At 40.7% G+C, this 18,319-nt stretch overlaps 1 protein-coding gene across 8 annotated transcripts in view; it reads right to left on the reverse strand.

The window, feature by feature from the left end:
• fat3a (FAT atypical cadherin 3a) overlaps positions 1–18,319 on the reverse strand; it is a 173,107-nt gene that overhangs the window by 10,155 nt on the left and 144,633 nt on the right. For all 8 annotated transcript variants that reach the window (XM_037268356.1, XM_037268362.1, XM_037268359.1 and 5 more), the window contains 8 exons: positions 15,559–15,702; positions 13,323–13,520; positions 11,140–11,941; positions 7,486–7,620; positions 7,190–7,344; positions 6,771–7,013; positions 3,837–4,083; positions 1,506–1,659 (listed from right to left, as the gene is read on the reverse strand). In XM_037268356.1, the coding sequence (XP_037124251.1) occupies positions 1,506–1,659; positions 3,837–4,083; positions 6,771–7,013; positions 7,190–7,344; positions 7,486–7,620; positions 11,140–11,941; positions 13,323–13,520; positions 15,559–15,702 (2,078 nt within the window). The remainder of the gene's footprint in view (positions 1–1,505; positions 1,660–3,836; positions 4,084–6,770; positions 7,014–7,189; positions 7,345–7,485; positions 7,621–11,139; positions 11,942–13,322; positions 13,521–15,558; positions 15,703–18,319) is intronic.

Raw genomic sequence — 18,319 nt, forward strand, 5'->3', positions numbered from 1 at the left:
GGGTTAAAATTTTAAAGTGCTTATCCATCCATCCATCCATTATCTGTACCGCTTGTCCCCACGGGGGTCACGGGGGTGATGGAGCCTATCCCAGCAGTCATCGGGCAGTAAGCGGGGGACACCCTGAACCGGTTGCCATCCAATCGCAGGGCACACAAAGACAAAAAACCACCCGCACTCGCACTCACACCTAGGGGCAATTTGGAGTACTCAATCGGCCTACCAAGCATGTTTTTGGGATGTGGGAGGGAAGTGGAGTGCCCGGAGAAAACCCACGTGGGCCCGGGGAGAACATGCAAACTCCACACAGGGAAGGCCGGAAGTGGAATAAAGGACTTATTATTATTATCATTATTATTATCATTATTATCTGCACACAAAACTATACAACTTCAATTGCAAATCATAATGCTGATATTCGATTGTGATTAGCCCATTTGTACCTCATGTGAATCAATTATTTCTGTGTTTACTTTGTATTTTGTGGAGGCAAAATCTTGACACATTTTCGAATATCCTCAGGCATGTGATGGCTGTGGCCATGTTTTAGTCCTATGCAACATGCATGCCTAATTAATTACTTTTTTTTTTTAAATGTGACTGAATAAATATAAGAGCCTTTCTCCTTACCCCTAAATTGAGAAAAAAAAAGCCACCATGTGCAGAAATACTCTAGATCACTACAGCTGTGTTTTTCTCTATCCCTGTGTCGGTCTCATCAATTTCACCCCAATGAATGCAGGCAGATGACCCAGCACACATACTGCAGGTGTTGGTTCTGTTTGAAGATCCCCCTCCCTAAATAAAGCAGGTTCAGTTGATTCTCATTAAAATATATAAGTGAGGATTTCAATTGCAGGGTTTTAGAACTGAAGTAAGTTTGCGGAATAATGAAATAAAGATTAAAACTATCTTTAAAAACAATCTTGGATTACAACCACAGACAAGGCAATAGGCAATTATCATCATCCTTTGACGAACCTAAAAAATATACACCAAGGATTCAAGGACAGCAGGATTTAGATAGCCTCATCTACAAACACTTGTAATTGATTCACAGTGCTGTTGCCTTGTAGTAAATATTAAAGATATTTAAGATCTACCTAGTAATTCTCATTTATATTTATCATCTTCTGTTATAGTCGATGGTTTAATCATCCATCCATCCATCCATCCATCCATCCATCCATCCATCCATCCATCCATCCATCCATCCATCCATCCATCCATCCATCCATCCATCCATCCATTTTCTGAACCGCTTAGTCCCCACGGGGATCGCGGGTGTGCTGGAGCCTATCCCAGCCGTCAACGGGCAGTAGGCGGGGGACACCCTGAACCGGTTGCCAGCCAATCGCAGGGCACACAGAGACAAACAACCATTTGCACTCGCACTCACATGTTTGTCTAAATTTATAATCAAATGAGTGGAGTTACACAATTAATCGTTACAGCCCTCAAACAAATTCTTAAAGGATTCAGAGCTTGATTGGCATGATACTCACGTCAGACCCATAAAGCCTCTTCTACAACTGCAGAGGAACGCATTGCCGATAGCCTTACACATCCCACCGTTCTTACATGGATTGGGTACACATGCCGTTATCTCGATTTCACAGCGCCCGCCAGTGTACAAGGGGTTACAGCTGCACGAGAATCCTGGCAGACACAAAAAAGAAACAAACAATTAAGAATTCAGCCATTTCGCAGACAGCATAGGTTGCACAATGTCATTGAACTTGTCTCAGGAGCGACAATGCTGTAATTTTAACAAATGACAAGAGGAACAATAATCTATTCATCGTCAATCAACAGCTCAAACCGCTTTGTGTGTGGTGGATAATTCCGCGGTCTCCTTCGATTTTCACAGTGGGGCCAAAAAAGGGTTCAAAATATCGCTAGAGCCTAGCGTTTCCAATTTACTTGTTCTCATTACTTACAAAAGTTGTCCATTTAGAAATAGAAGGCACTTTAATGTTTAAAGTTTTCAATATCTGTTCTTTTAATGATTTTAGGTAATTATACTTTTGTTTTCTGGAGGTGGACTTCAGGGTAAATGTAAGTCAAAAGAACCCTTACCAATTTCATTTGACTATATAACGATGTATGAACAATTCAGCTTCCATAAAGCCCCATGCTGGGCACAAACACGTCGGTGAAAGCAAATAGACGTGATAAGGCACTTGAGCTACAGAGAGCCTGCACATTTCTTGCTCTTAAATCAGCCACGGAGAGGCTAATCCTTGTGATATGTTGAAGTTGTCATAAGTAGTTATGTTATGTAGTTAAGTAGCCCATGTTAATTTTGGTGCCAATTGATAGCTGTTTCTGGACATTCTTATGTGATAGTCTGTACAATGATTTCCAAAGGGGAGATTGTAATCGCTTCCTTCCGTGACATAGTCGGGCTGATCAAGCAGACTCAGCCCAAAGAGTGGGCGTCAGTATGTGCTCTTCTGTTCCAAAATACTGTTAAATCATTTCTGAGTTTTTTCCAGGAGGGAATTGTAGTACTGACATAATTTTTTAATACAGTCCTATCACATAAGTTTCAATGTTGTTCTCGCTTTACTGTCCTTTTAATACTTTTAGATATTGTGCTTTTGGTTTGAAGCCCATTGCATTGCTCAGTTTATGAAATGTGCTTCCTTGTCTTTAAATCAATTAAGGTGAGGCAAAAACTTTATTTAGCACAATCCTGTTGCTTCTACCTTCTCCTCAAGCCAAAACCACATAATTAGCGACTAAACTGTACAACCCTAAGTAAACTAATGAAAAGATCCTTTTTTCGTGGTTTGAATGTAGCAATAAATCTAGAGAAATGCACAGTGATGCCTTGAGATACGATTTTCACAACTCAAAACACTGAAATCATCTTTCCCCCCATTGAAATGGATGAAACGACTTTAATTCATTTCATACTCCCCATGGACAACCACACATTTTCAATGAGAAAAATAGGATTCGAATGTACTCCAAACTCTATAAAAATATACAGTGAGTACACAAGAATTCAACTGTTTCACTTTCTCCTGGAATATTCATTCTGATGTTTTGCCACCAGGGGACAGTATAAGACAGACAGAGGATATCTTGTTGTGAAGAATCAGCTCCTCTGTCAGATTCTCAGTACTGTAGTATTTGTTTGTTGCGAAGGATAATGACTATACAGTTTGAGCATTATGATATTGGCTACATGTGTTGCGACACCCTTAGTGTTCGGATATCCGTTGCTTACAACAACACCGCCACTCAGAGCGCTGTGGTTATCCCTATTGTATGCTTTCGGAGGCTATGATATTTTCTTTGTTTTATGTTAAGTGTGAAGTAACCTTCAACTGGTATAGGCAATGAACAGCCAGAAGCAATGTTCTACAAGAATATCTATTATTAATATTATAATTATAATAATTATATCTATTAATATCCACCAAACTGTGTGTCAAATTGAAATGATCTATAAGCCAGTTATTGTTATGGGTAATTTTTTGAGATGAGTTTGACAGAGTTCTGCGATATTACAAGATGTAGTGTCTTGAGATCTAAAACGTCTACTGTATTGTATATGTTATTCAATGGACTTACAATTGTTTTGCCTCATCATGGCTAAAAAGCTGTATTCAGTATAGGTATTAAATTGGTCTGACATGGCGTGTATTGTATACTGTACTGTATATGGGAGAGGGGGGCTTGCTTTAAGCAAAGTAATATCATGATGGAGTGATGAGTTTCAATCAGATATACTGATGCAAATAAAAGCAAATACTTGATTGATCATGACAAGTTTGTGCAACTTGTGCTTTTGGGTTGGAGTGTCTGCAGTAGCTGTCACTCACCACCAGAAGGCAGGCTGATACAGCTTCCCCCATTGTGACATGGCTGCTGCAGACAGGCATCAGGGAAGAGGACGCAGCCCAACTTGAGCTCTGTAAGTCCCACCACCTCAGCATAGTGTGACCGCTTATTCTGCAGTGGCAGCTCATTGTTGTTCAGCATGACCGAGTCCAGGCAGCCTTGGAAGCCCTCAAGCACTTCCGGGTCCTTTTGGGAGTCAACGAGGCTGCGTGAAGTGGGATGCTGCACCTGAAGCCATGGTGGGCAAGTGTTAGGATAATAACTTAAGACAACGATACCCAGTGGGTATCCAAGCATTCTACAGCAGGGGTCACCAACACGGTGCCCGCGGGAACCAGGTCGCCCGTGAGGACCGCATGAGTCGCCCGCAGGACTGTTCTAAAATTAGCTCAAATAGCGGCACTTGTCAGTGAACTGCATCTATTTATTTTAGTCAAACCTCGGTTTTCGAACGTCCTGGTTCTCGAACAAATCGGAATTCGAACAAAAAATTCGAGATTTTTTTGCTTCGGTTGTCGAACAAAATTCGGAGGTCGAACCTCGCGAGATGAGCCGGGAGAACCCGAGAAAACCCGACCGCGCGGCCCGGATGCCGACTGACTCCGTTGTTATTGTATTTTTGTTACTTTGAGGATTGTATTAACCCCTAATCATCCCTCCAAAGAAAGCAAGTGGGAGCAGTAAAGCCATCCTAAAACACAAAGACGCTCTTAAAGCAATGCGACAGTGAGCGCCCGGCGCGCGGCGGTTGCGCGATCGGACTAAATTAAGCTGAGGTCCACTTAAATTTTGGAAAGTACATCAGGACATTAAAAATATTTTCTAAATTTTACCAACGGCTCTGTCACAATAATGCGACCAGCGCGGTGCAGTTGCGCGGTCGGCGAGGCGCTACGGTTGCGCGTTCGGCAGTGCGCTGCAGTTGCGTGATCGGACAAAATTAAGCTCCCTGCGCACTTAGGTCCACTTAAATTTTGGAAAGTACATAAGGACTTTAAAAATATTTTGTAAATTTCAGCGACGGCTCTGTCACAATAATGCGACCAGCGCGGTGCAGTTGCGCGGTGGGCGACGCGCTACGGTTGCGCGTTCGGCGGTACGCTGCAGTTGCGCGATATATGCGCAAATGAAAAAATGCTTAAAAAAGGCGGTTTTTTTTGTCTTGAAACGGATTAAGATGTTTTCCATTATTTGTAATGGGAAAAATAGATTCGGAAATCGACCGATTCGCTTCTTGAACCGCCTTCTGGAACGGATTGTGGTCAAACACCAAGGTTTGACTGTATTTTTGCTATTCTTGTTAAAATCACACTTACACGTGAACTGGAAATGACAATAATAACACATAGTGAAAGCCAAATTGAGCAAATTGGCTATTTCAGAAGTGTGTGTCAAACTGGTAGCCCTTTGCCTTAATCAGTACCCAGGAAGTAGCTCTCGGTTTAAGAAAGGTTGGTGACCCCTGTTCTACAGTCTTGAGACAGCTGACTGAATTTCCTCTTTTTCTGCAATACATGACATTAGAGGAATTAAACACGGTGCATTTGCAAATGTAGTGCTGGTAACGGAGGCAAATTTAAAATTTGGAAATGCCATAAGTTTGAATGAGGGTCTTTTGATCTTTGTACATGTTACAATTAGAACATTTTGTGTTAAAATTCATGGAATTGTACACATGTAAACTGCATACACCTAAATCTCGATTTTACACGGACTTTGGGGTCCAGAATTTGAGAATCGTGTTTACCCCAAATAGCGCGTTGTATAGGAATTCATGTTTTTTTTAGAAAGGCATGTTTTTAGTCAGCCGAAGGGGTCCTTTGTTACGTCAATTTAGGTCACTCATGTTGTAAGGCAGTCGAAGGGGTCCGTTTGCCGTCCGTCACCCAGATTGAAGTCTGTTGACATTTTATTAAAAGAGAAGCAATACGCAGATGACAATATTAGGCGGGTTGAGTAAGTCATTTGATGCTATGTGAATTGGATGGAAGAGAGAATAAAGCAGATACATGTCCGGCTACGCTCTTTGACTTGTGAGTGACTGTGTGGGTGAGGTGTTGCCACCAGCATCCCCCTTTCCTAAACAAAAACGATCCTAGCTATCCTTAACACTGTAACACTCATTATCTAACGCCTTTAAATAGGTCACGGAAATTCATCGAATCAGTAGTGCTAAGGTTAAAGCGCTGGTCATTTAGCTTCATACGGTCCTTGCATCATCCATTTAAAATACTACTTGAAAATGTATTTACAAAAAAAAAAATTGGGGGTCCATTACCAAACCGCATTAGACAGAAAGTCGCGTCGGATCGAAGCGAGTAAAATCGAGATTTAGGTGTACTGTTGACAAATTGAGAGCATGTAAAACATAATGGGACATTTACATCAACACAGTCTGTGTGGTGTGTTTTTTTTTTTTAATTAATCAAGAAGTCTAAGTTTGAGTTAGTGGCATTATGGGAACGTTTCAGAAATGGTTTAATAGTTTTGGAATATGATAAAATCAGAGTACTTAGTTAAAGAAAGAGCATCAGAACTGTGAGGCTGGCAAGCTACCCATTCGAGTACTGTTGTCCCTTTATCTGCACCACATCACCAAATTGTTGCGTTCTTCCAAAACCACCCTTTTGTTTAACTTTGCCAAAACAAGTGCTGTAAAAATGTCTATGGAAAAAATAAGTGTAGGCATTTATTATTTGAATTACTAAAGAAACTTGGTCAAATTAAGTCTTGAATTGGTTCATAGAAAATGGGACAATTTTCCACAGTCACAGATTCTGCATTACATAAACATGGTATGAGGTTCTGCCTTACTTAATCAAAGATGGTGACTGCAGTTGTCAAAGTACTAAAGTGGATGCTGAGTAAGTTTACAACAGTAATACTAATTAGGAAACAGAAAAGAATGCACTGACCAGTGCTCCAAAGTAGATGGTTCTGTCTGGAGCAAACGATTGCACATAGGCTTGCCCATGGCGCCTTTCAACATAGCTGTCATCCAGAGAGAGACTGCTGAAGTTGCGGTTGAGCTCCATTGCCACTGTGTGCCAGCTGCCATCATTGATCCGCCGGCCAGAGATTCCCAACATGTCGGGACTGTCACTACCTGCAGTGTCAGGTGTGCAGCTGAGCTGGAACCACAGCTTTCCCTCGTCCAGCTGCTCACACACAGATGAGAACATATTGTATGTGACAGTAACTATGGCTTGCCCTGTGGATGAATGCACCCTGAATAATCGTGGAGTCTGCAAGAGTTATTATGCTTGGACAAAAATTTGCTTTGAGGATATATCTTTTTTTTAATGGGCCAGGGAACTAGATGGAGACAGCATACCTTAAGCATGGTGCAAGGCTCACTATGAGTGTACATGATGATTCCTCTAGTCTGCAATGTTCTGATTCTCAGACTGAGTTTCAGCTCTGTTTGGAGTCGCTCTGAAAGCTGGTATTTGATGTAGCTGTTACCTGAGAAACTTAAAGATGAATGGCCTAGAGACACACACACGTACACAGACACGCACACACGCACACGCACACACACACAGACATGCATGCATGGACATACCACAATGTGCATTATTACATTATGTAACAAAAGAGAACAACATATAAAAGTAATATTTCTGACACCTGCACACTCTCCAAGTTTGCCCGGTGGACATTGACATGCATACCGCCCTCTGGTCACATCCACCGAAACGCATTGCATGTCTGCTGGGCACTGCTGGTCTTCACATTGTTCTGACAAAGCAGCACAATTGGCGTCTAGCAACATAAACAGAAAAAAAGCACTTTAACAAAAAAAACCTTAGTCAACATTCAATTTATTCATCTATTGTGTAGTTTATGCTTAATGTCACATTTCTGAAGATGACCCAGAGAATGCATTCAGAGCAAAAGAACATTTTCAGCATGAAAAGAAGTAATTTTGTGTCCATGTGACAATATACCCAACATCACCCCATGTTAGTATGTACGAGCTACATATTGGACTTTGTGCATATTGTTACATAGCCCAAGGTGAACATTATCCAGTTACCCCCAAAACGGATTATACTTTGCGGTTAATTATCAAGAATTATCTTCCTAAAACATACTATTGTCTTGTAAAAATGGTTTACATATATTTGGCTTAAATGTGTGTAAATACATGTTCTCGTACTAGAGTTGAATGATTTTGAAAACTTATTTCATTGCCATTTTCCCCTTCATTAGGTACACGCCTAATATGTATATTATATATATATATATATATATATATATATATATATATATATATAGCATAAGTTTACTAAAAAGGGCTGTCTAAAGATATCAGAGACAAGATTGTCGAGCTGCATAAGGCTGGATTGGGTGGGCTTCAAGACCATGGCCAAGAAGCTGAGTGAGAAGGTGACAACTGTCTGTGCCATTGTTCGAAAATGGAAGAAACACAAAATGACTATCAATCGACCTCATTCTGGCGCTTCATGCAAGATCTTACCTCGTGGGGTATTACTGATGATGAGGAAGGTAAGAAATCAGCAAAGTACTACCGTATTTCCCGCACTATTAGGCGCACTTTAAAACTTAAAATTTACTCAAAAACCCACAGTGCGCCTTATAATGCAGAGCGCCTTATATATGGATCAATTGATGAATTTGTTGATCCATACTGGTTGTACACAGCGCTCTGCCAAAATGTTTCAGTACGTTTTAGTACGATTAGTAAATTACAAGGTCGCATCGCTTCCCAGCATTACGGCAACCGTGGTCAGGGGGCGTCACTGAATAGCTGTTGTACCCGCGAGGCTATTTCATTTCAAAATAGGCTGTTTTCGAGTACGTTTACGGATCAATATCCAACAGAATCATAAATAATCAGCACCAATGTGTTAAATCAGTCTTTAGTCGGTTCCGATCACTTTTATGGGAGAGAGTTTGAGAAACGTGATTGTTTACGGGGGCTGCCACGACACTTTGCTGAGGCTCAAGGGAGTCTGCGAGCTGAGGCTCATGGGAGTTTGCGGGTGGGTAATGCTATAATGATAGCTGCTATATGCACGAGGCTATTTCATTTCAAAATAGGCTGCTCCGTTAATGTTTCGAGTAAATTTACGGATCGATATGGAAGGGAAACATAAGTAAGCAGTTTCAATGTGTTAGATCGAACTTTAGTCAGTTCCGATCATTTAATAGGAGATAGTTTGAGAAACGCGATTGTTTACAGAGGGCTCATTGGTTATTGGCTAGTGGATGCATACCGCAACCCTAGTCAACCTCAGTTTGTTGCAGTATAGCTTCTATTTTATGCGCCTTTTAATCCGGTGCGCCCTATATATGAAATAATTTCTAAAATAAAAAATTCAATGAGGGTGCACTTTATAATCCAGTGCGCCTTATGGTGCGAAAAATACGGTACACAGGAGGAGCTTGCTAATGATCTCTACTCAGCTGGCACTATAGTCACTAAGAAAACAATTAGTAACACACTAAACGCAATGGCTTAAAATCCTGCAGTGCCCGCAAGGTCCCCCTGCTCAAGAAGGCACATGTATAGGCTCATCTGAAATTTGCAAATGAACATCTGAATGATTCAGAGACATCTTGGGAGAAGGTTTTGTGGTCACATGAAACAAAATTGAGCTCTTTGGCATCAAATGAACTTGCCGTGTTTGGAGGAAGAAAAGTATTGACCACGACCCCAAGAACACAGTCCATACTGTCAAGCATGCAAGTGATAACATTATGCTTTGGGGGTGTTTCCCTGCTAAGGGGACAGAACGGCATCACCGCATTAATGGGTAGATGGATGAGTAACGACCTTCTTCCCTCCACCAGGGCACTGAAAATGGGTTGTGGATGGGTCTTCCAGCTAGACAATAACCCAAAACATACGGCCAAGGCAACAAAGGAGTGGCTCAAAAAGAAGCATATTAAGGTCATGGAGTGGCCAAGTCAGTCTCCAGACCTTAATCACAAAGAAAATCTGTGGAGGGAGCAGAAACTTCCAGTTGCAAAGCGACAGCCTCAAAACATTAAGGAATTGGAGGTGATTTGCCTAGATAAATGGACCAAGATTACTCCTGTTCTGTGCACAAACCTTGTAAATAATTACAAGAAATGTCTGACCTTTGTGCTTGCCAAAAAGGTTTTTGCCACCAAATACTAAGCGATGTTTTGCCAGGGAATCAAATACTTGTTTCCCTCAATGAAATGCAAATCTATTTAAAGTAATCCCTCGTTTATCGCGGATAATTGGTTTCAAGACCACCCGCACTATGTGAAAATCCGGGAAGTAGCGTCACCCTTTTTTTAACATACATATATTGTTTGTGTATCAATAAGTGTACCGTATTTTCCGCCCTAAAAGGCGCACCGGATTATAAGGCGCACCTTCAATGAACGGCCCATTTTAAAACTTTGTCCATATATAAGGCGCACCGGATTATAAGGCGCATAAAATAGAAGCTATACTGCAACAAACTGAGGTTGACTAGGGTTGCGGTATGCATCCACTAGCCAATAACCAACGAGCCCTCTGTAAACAATCGCGTTTCTCAAACGATCTCCTATAAAATGATCGGAACTGACTAAAGTTCGATCTAACGCATTGGTACTGCTTACCTATGTTTCCCTTCCATATCAATCCGTAAATTTACTCGAAACATTAACGGAGCAGCCTATTTTTAAATGAAATAGCCTCGCGGGTACAACAGCTATTCGGTGACGCCCCCTGACCACAGTTGCCGTAATGTTGGGAAGCGATGCGACCTTGTAATTTACTAGTCGTACTAAAACGTACTGAAACATTTTGGCAGAGCACTGTGTACAACCAGTATGGATCAACAAATTCATCACTTGATCCATATATAAGGCGCACTGGACTATAAGGCGCACTGTCGGCTTTTGAGAAAATTTTAGGTTTTTAGGTGCGCCTTATAGTCCGGAAAATACGGTATATTAAACCATATAAGTGCATATGTTATTATTAGAACATTAAATAATAGTTTCAAACATGTAAATAAATATTAATACATAGTATAAATGACAAAAAAAATGATGTATAAATAATTTAAATATAAAAACACCCACACACACACACATCACAACGTCACCAGACATGCTCTGAGAGAATCGTTCATGGGTTTAGAAGACAATTTTGGTTCGTAAGAAGAAGCAAAAAATTCTTGAGGCTCCGGTTCGTATCTCGAAATGTTCGTAAGTATAGACGTTCGTAATATAATTTGACGATTGCATTCTAATACGAATTTTACGGGACATTGACAACATCTCATTGCTTACCAGCGCATGTGCAGCGTGACGTCCGATGGAATCGCGGTGAGACAAAGCTGACTCGTGGAGTGCTGTACGTTGCCAGATTGTGTGAATCCAAGATTATGTTTTGTTCACACTGGGCCCCACGACAATCCAGACCTGAGCAGTTTTTATCCAAGATGGCCGAGACTTTAAGGACCTCCTCTAGCCGCCGCCGGGAAGCACTAAGCTTCTGAGTGAGGTAAGCTGCCTTGTAGTATCCGCCCTCAGCTGTTTCCACAGCGACAAGCATGTCCAGCTGTTTAGTCCCACCAACTGGCTGCAAACTGAGCAGCTGCAGAGCATCCCGTTGCTGAGAGGTGGCCGCTTGCTGCAACACCTTTAGCACGCTTTTCAGGTGTGAGGCAACAAAGTCTTGTGGAGCTACACTCTCAAAGCGAACCGTCACAGCCTCACGCAACATCTCAGGGGTTGCCTGCGCAACATGCACGCTGACAGGCACAGGGACAGCAAACCGGCCATCACTAACACTGGCATTCAGAGAATATCTGCCAGCATCCAAACCACCCAGGGCAATGATCTTTCCATCACGAGGGCTAATCTTGAAGAGACTGCGATGGGCTGGTGGGGCGTGGCCAAATGTCAATGCATCGTAGGGGTCCGCATCTGTGGCATGCAACTTTCCAATGACACCACCGGGAAACTCATCTTCCATGGTGACAATATGGATCTCTAGTGGCAGCGCTACAGGCCTGTGTAGGCTCTCCTCAATCACCCTTACTGTCAGCATGGAGGATGAGGACAAGCGAGGCTGTCCAGAGTCGGTCACCTTGTAGAAAGAAAAGGGGAGAAGATTAATTTTGATTCACTGAATACAGGGATTGACGTGCTTTATCTCGTCAGGAGGCATTTCTGCAAGTCATGATAGGTAGGACATGTATTACTATTTACCGTAAATTCCGGACTATAAGCCGCACCTGAACATAAGACGCACCAGCTAAAATTAGGGGAAAATCCCGTTTTGGTCATATATGAGCTGCACTGGACTATAAACTGCAGGTTCTTTAAATTAATTGTTTTCAATTCTATTAGTTGTATTACCAAAACAAATCCTTTTATAATAGCATAAAAAATCATGAAAAATCCATAGATACGCCAAGCTGGACTACAAGCCACAGGGTTCAAAACTTGTGCAAAAAGTTGTGGTTTATAGCTCGGAAATTACAGTATATTATTTATCACAACCAATCATGGCTCAGTTTCTATAAATTGGTGAGCCGTGTCTGGTTGTCACCTGAGACCTGGCAACTGTGATGTCATTTTCAGTCAACAGCAAGTGGCAAGATGGCTTCTTCTTGAAATGGATGAAAACAGGTGGATTTTGCCTGTTTAATTCATATTCCACAAATGAAACATCAACCAGAAGGATGTTTTTCAACTACATGGTCTGCACAGAACCTATTATTACAAAGAAGATTTTGGACTTGACTTCCACTTTAAGGCACTGAAAAAGGATAAAGCTTGTTTGTATGTAGAATGCATTGAATTATAAAACAAATAAACTAAATCTATTGGACTGCCAGAATGTCTTTGAATACTTTGAATACTTTTTTACTACACAAGTAATATTACAATATTTCAGTCTATATCTGAAGATTAAATAATTTCAGGGTGTGGCTGTTTTATTTCATTGTGTTTTTGTTTTTCAGCGTGTTTATTCCTTTGTCTGTCTGCCTGCCCTGGAGTTTTAGTTCCTCCCTTGTGTATATCTTTACCGGAGTCGATGAAGTGATTAGACTTGCTTCATCTCAACACCTGCAGATAATTTGGTGCTATCTCCCCTCCTCTGCACTGCAATCCAAAAATACATTGGCTTCCTTGTTCATGGGTGCTAATTTGTTGCCGGAGGTGTTTCAAAAGTACTCTGTAAGTTTAGAAATTTTGCTTACCACTGCTTTTCTCTTGCCAAAACATCAACACTAACCGGTCTCCATCTGTTTCAAGTTGTTCAAGTGTTTTTGACATACTGCACCACATTCAGCCAGACTCACACCAGCCACAGTTAAAGAACAATTGCGTTTGGTCATTGAGGTATTTGTAATGACACCAAAAACCTGCTCATGATAACAAGAATACAAGTCCCCAGTCTTTTCAGGTTAGGATGGTGTTGCCCTAATTATTTAGGGTAATCTTAAAGCAAGTGACTGTACCTGTATATGGACAACATATTTGGTTGCCAGGTCCCTTCTGAACACCTGATTGGCCACAAGTGTTCCGTCTTGCTCCAGCTCAAATTCTCCTCCCTCATTTCCGGATAAAATGTGGAAGTCAAATGGTGGGCCGTTGTGGGATGAGTCCAGGTCGATAACGGACAGCTGGATGATGCTGGTGCCAATTGCCTTGTTTTCCTAGGGGAGTAAACAATCTGTCAATGGGACTACTCAGATTGGGAGTGAATCATTTCCAACATTTTGTTTCTGAATGTTAGAATGTTGCTAAATTTAATTTCATTCATTTCTAGTGCTATAGCATAACAATCACTACAGCTGCATTTCAAGAAATTCCAATATATAGGGAAACTTAATTTATTAAAGTCTTCCACTACAAAAGTGAAAAACATTATAGAGGTTCACAAAGTAAAATATTTTAAGATTTTATTTCTCATAATTTTGATGATCGTATTATAGATTATATTTTCCCATCACACATTCCCATAAAGTCATTTATTACATAAAAACAATAATATTTTTTCATAAGGGAATATTGCCCTTTTGAAAACTAGGTTCATAATAGAGTGAATAGTTCGTTGGAGCTGCTTCTGCATAAATTACTGCATGAACGTGGTGTGGAATGGAGGCAATCAGCCTGAGGTATTGCGGAGGTGTTATCCAAGCCCAGGCTGCTTTGATGACAGCTTTACTGTATTATTGAGTTGGATGTCTCTCATCATTATCGCGGCAATACTGTTCAGGTCAGTGTCTGCTAGTTAATGAAAATGATAATATCCCAGTCTAACCAGTTTTTGGTAGTTTTGACAGTGTAGGCAGGTTGACGGAATCCCAAATTTCCTCTAATGTTCCAATGGGTTTTGCATGATAGTCTTCTGAAGGCTGAGGTTATCAGCTTTATTAATGTGCCTAGCTGGACCCTGAACTGTATGAAGAGACAGCTTCTTCAGCTGTAACCTGTAGTGGTTTGCCTTACTTGTGGAGGCAGTCAATTAACAGTCTAGTTCTCAACAGTTTCCCCATGACTGTAGGGGTATTTAAAGGCTCAGGAAGCTTTTGCTGGTGTTTTAATTATCAGCTTATTGGAGAAAGACTCTAGCACATAATATTAAACTTTGTGAATTATTCTAATTTTATAAGGTACTGAATGTGAGCGTTATTATCTTTGAAATATTTATGTTTGATAAATGTGCCGGTAAATATGAGATTTCCCTTTCTTATTGAACTACTCAATTAATTCGTTTTTTCACCGTGCTCTTATTTATTGAGATCAACTTGGTTATCCTTCTGCCTGGCCTGTTAATTTGTGTCCACTGTGGAGACCATTTAATTTTGGTATATATCTTTTGACTCATTTACACTGGTCTTTCCAATGATATCTCATGAAAGGACATTTGCTTTCTTGCTGGAAAAAAATAAAGACAGCAGCAAAACACAAATGTTAGAAAAATAGCTATTTAGTAGACATGCTTAGACATTCTTATAAAATTATGAATTTTGAGATGTAGATTTAGCTCTGTTGAGGCAAGATTTTACAAAAACAAAACAAATAAACAAACAAAATAGGATATCAATGGACTTTTCATGAGGAGAGGTTTTAGACTACACAGTATCAACTAGTTGAATTGAGAGCGAGAGAGCGAGAGAGAGCGAGAGAGAGAGAGAGAGACTCAGGTAGAGATAAAATCACAGTGCACGTAACATTACTACAATATACCAATGGTAGTATCCAGCCGTTCATTTTCTACACGACTTTCAGCAGTCACATCAGGAGTCTCGTGCTTACCCAATCTTGTGTAGGGCAAATGGGAGACAATTCTCTGATTGTCCGATCAGCAATTATTCACAGATGATGTGAGCAGCACATTGAGGTGTCTTTGTCTTTATTTCAGAAATAAAACTAAGACGTTAGTGTGAGGGCGCCTCAAAGTTTGTGTTTCATATATGTGTCACAAGACGTACTAACCATTTAATTTATGGGCCGTTCGGAGCCGAAAACATGGGAGGAAATATTACCTGACAGGCATATATTTTTGGGCATAAATAATAACTCCCTTTTCCCGGGTGAGCTATCATCATGCATCAGCAACCTTATTACTGCTTACTGGCAGGCAGCACCACTGGGTTCTTTGCCAAGACGCTTTCAGCGCAATAATAGAAATGAAAAAAACATTACCACCAAATCCTAGTCTAAACATTTTGTCAGGATGGCATTTACCTGGATCACAGTGGTGAGGTTGGCAGGTGAAAAGGTAGGCGGATTGTCATTGATGTCAGAGACATCAATCTTGACCATAGCAGTGGAGGACAGAGGTGGCATTCCACTATCCAGAGCTCTGATGGTTAATGAGTAGCCAGGAACCTAAGTGGCACAAATACATTAAAGAATTGTATTGATCATAGTTTACTGTCAGCAGGGCCTGGGACCTGGGAGATTGTTTCAGGCCAGGAGTCAGTTATGTAACCAGGCCAACCTGGCCTTGCTCACACGTGCATGTTCACAAGCAAAACGCATTTGTGCGCACACACATGCACACAATCATTCTTTGGGTTTTGTTGTGGGTGGTACCGGAAATACAAATCAAAATCTCTAGAATGAGGGCGAGCAAAATAATCAAAAGGTCTCTCTGAGTCTGACTGTGTCCTGAGTTGGCCTTTCCCTTGCACTGCTCCCTGGACTTGTCTTGCCAGTATACCGTATTTTTTGCACCAAAAGGCGCACTGGATTACAAGGTGCACCCTCATTGATTTTTTTATTTTAGAAATTATTTCATATATAGGGCGCACCAGAGTAAAAGGCGCATAAAATAGAAGCTATACTGCAACAAACTGAGGTTGACTAGGGTTGCGGTATGCATCCACTTGCCAATAACCAATGAGCCCTCTGTAAACAATCGCGTTTCTCAAACTATCTCCTATAAAATGATCGGAACTGACTAAAGTTCGATCTAACACATTGGTACAGGTTACCTATGTTTCCCTTCTATATCGATCTGTAAATTTACTCGAAACATTAGCAGAGCAGCCTATTTTGACATGAAATTTTATTCAGACTAGATTTATACTTTGTAGAAGTGTAACCAACATGAAAATCCAAGCTGTCTGTGGGTGGAAAAAGAAGACATTTTGAAGCTGAGAAAATGAAATCAGAGCCATAAGGAAAAGAAAAAAAAAACACTGGCCATAGCGAGTAAAAGCATTTTGTAATGAAAACGTACAATGAGTAGCTGCAAAACTCTCATTAGCAAGGATATAATGGTCAGGCTAGATTATGACAAAATTCTCAGACAAGGTAATGCTTAAGCTTAAAAAAAAAACTCGGATCTCAGTCATGATCCCAACTGTGGAGGTATTCCCATGGCTTGGATTTGTGTGGCTTTTTCTCGTATGTGCTCATTAAACTGGATTGGTGATGTATCGCATGATGACAGCAGCAATTTAGAGGTCTACAAAACTATTTGGTCTTGAAGAACGACAATAAAAAAGACTTTATGCAGTTATTACAGCAAAACGATTAGCAAATAATAAAGAGGACACATTATGGAAAGTTTATTACTTCCCACCGTATTAAATTATTTGTTTGTGACCTATTTGCAAAAGTGTGTCTGTGAAAAAAACATTCCTTATTTTACCTAGTAACAATTGTCACAATTCACCTACTCTACATAAACAGCCCTCCCAAGAGTTTTTCCTCCCTTGAGTTGGAAGCTAGCTCTGTTTTTCATGGGCGGAGGGGGGGGGGGGTATTTGGTGTAGTGACCACACATGCCCGCATGGGTGCCTGACATTAATTAACAAGTGGAACGTCGACTTCTAGATGAAGTACTGCCTCCATAAGAGAAAATACTCCAAATCTATGGGTGCCTGTTTTTTGTTCTTGCCAAAATCTGGTCTAGCAGACCTCACTGCATTGCGACTCTCTACCTCTGCACCCCTCCATCATGGAAAATAAAAGGTGTTCTTGGCATTGGCCCAGCAGTACAGGGGTGTGAGGTGAACACCAGTTCTTTTCCAGAATGTCAGAAACCTTTTATCACAACACCAGGGAATAATGTGTATACGTTTAGTTTTTCTCTCTATTCTATGCACATATTCTCAACAAGAAATGGAGTGTTGCAAACACTATCAACAGTTATTTATTTATTTATTTATTTTTACAAATGATGCTTTTTTCAGTTATGTATCAGATCCAGATGTAAATACAGGGGCCGGCAAAATGATCTGACACATTTGTAGGTTTAATAAAATGCAAATATATTAAAGAAACAAACTATTTTTTTTATTTTCGAAAAGTACATATAATGCCATTTTGTTTGGTTTTGTTTCATTTCGTTTTTGTTTTGTTTTCAAATAATGTTATTTTGGTCTTACAGCTGCCACATTTTCTGGAGTTCTGGCGGTGCGAGGTCGGCCGGTTAATTTTCGTTTCAATGCTGATCCACTGGCTCTGAAGTTAGTAACCCATAACAAGATCGTGTTTCGAGCAGGTACGGGATCGTGTCTACCAAGTCTGAAGCGCAAACGGAACGCTCGTTGTGTTGCAGTTACAGATTCGTTCTTGATAAATGTTTCCACAATGAAAGCGCGATGCTCACCGGTCCAATTCATGTTACCAACTGAAACGAAACAAAATAACATTATTCGAAAACGAAACGAAAATGAAATGTAACGAAACAAAACAAAACAAAACAAAATGGCATTATATGTACTTTTCAAAAAAAAAAAAAGGTTTATTTAATTTATTTGCATTTTATCAAACCTACAAATGTGTCAGATCATTTTGCCGGACCCTGTACATCAGGGGTCTCAAACTCCAGTCCTCGGGGGCCGCATTCCTACATGTTTTCCAAGTTTCCCTCGTTAAACACACCTGATTCAATTATCAGGCTCCTGCAGAACGTGAGGATGAACTGATCATTTGAATCAGGTGTGTTTAACGAGGGAAACTTGGAAAACATGTAGGAATGCGGCCCCCGAGG

Source organism: Syngnathus acus, chromosome 13 (genome assembly GCF_901709675.1).
Source record: "Syngnathus acus chromosome 13, fSynAcu1.2, whole genome shotgun sequence".
Taxonomy (NCBI): domain Eukaryota; kingdom Metazoa; phylum Chordata; class Actinopteri; order Syngnathiformes; family Syngnathidae; genus Syngnathus; species Syngnathus acus.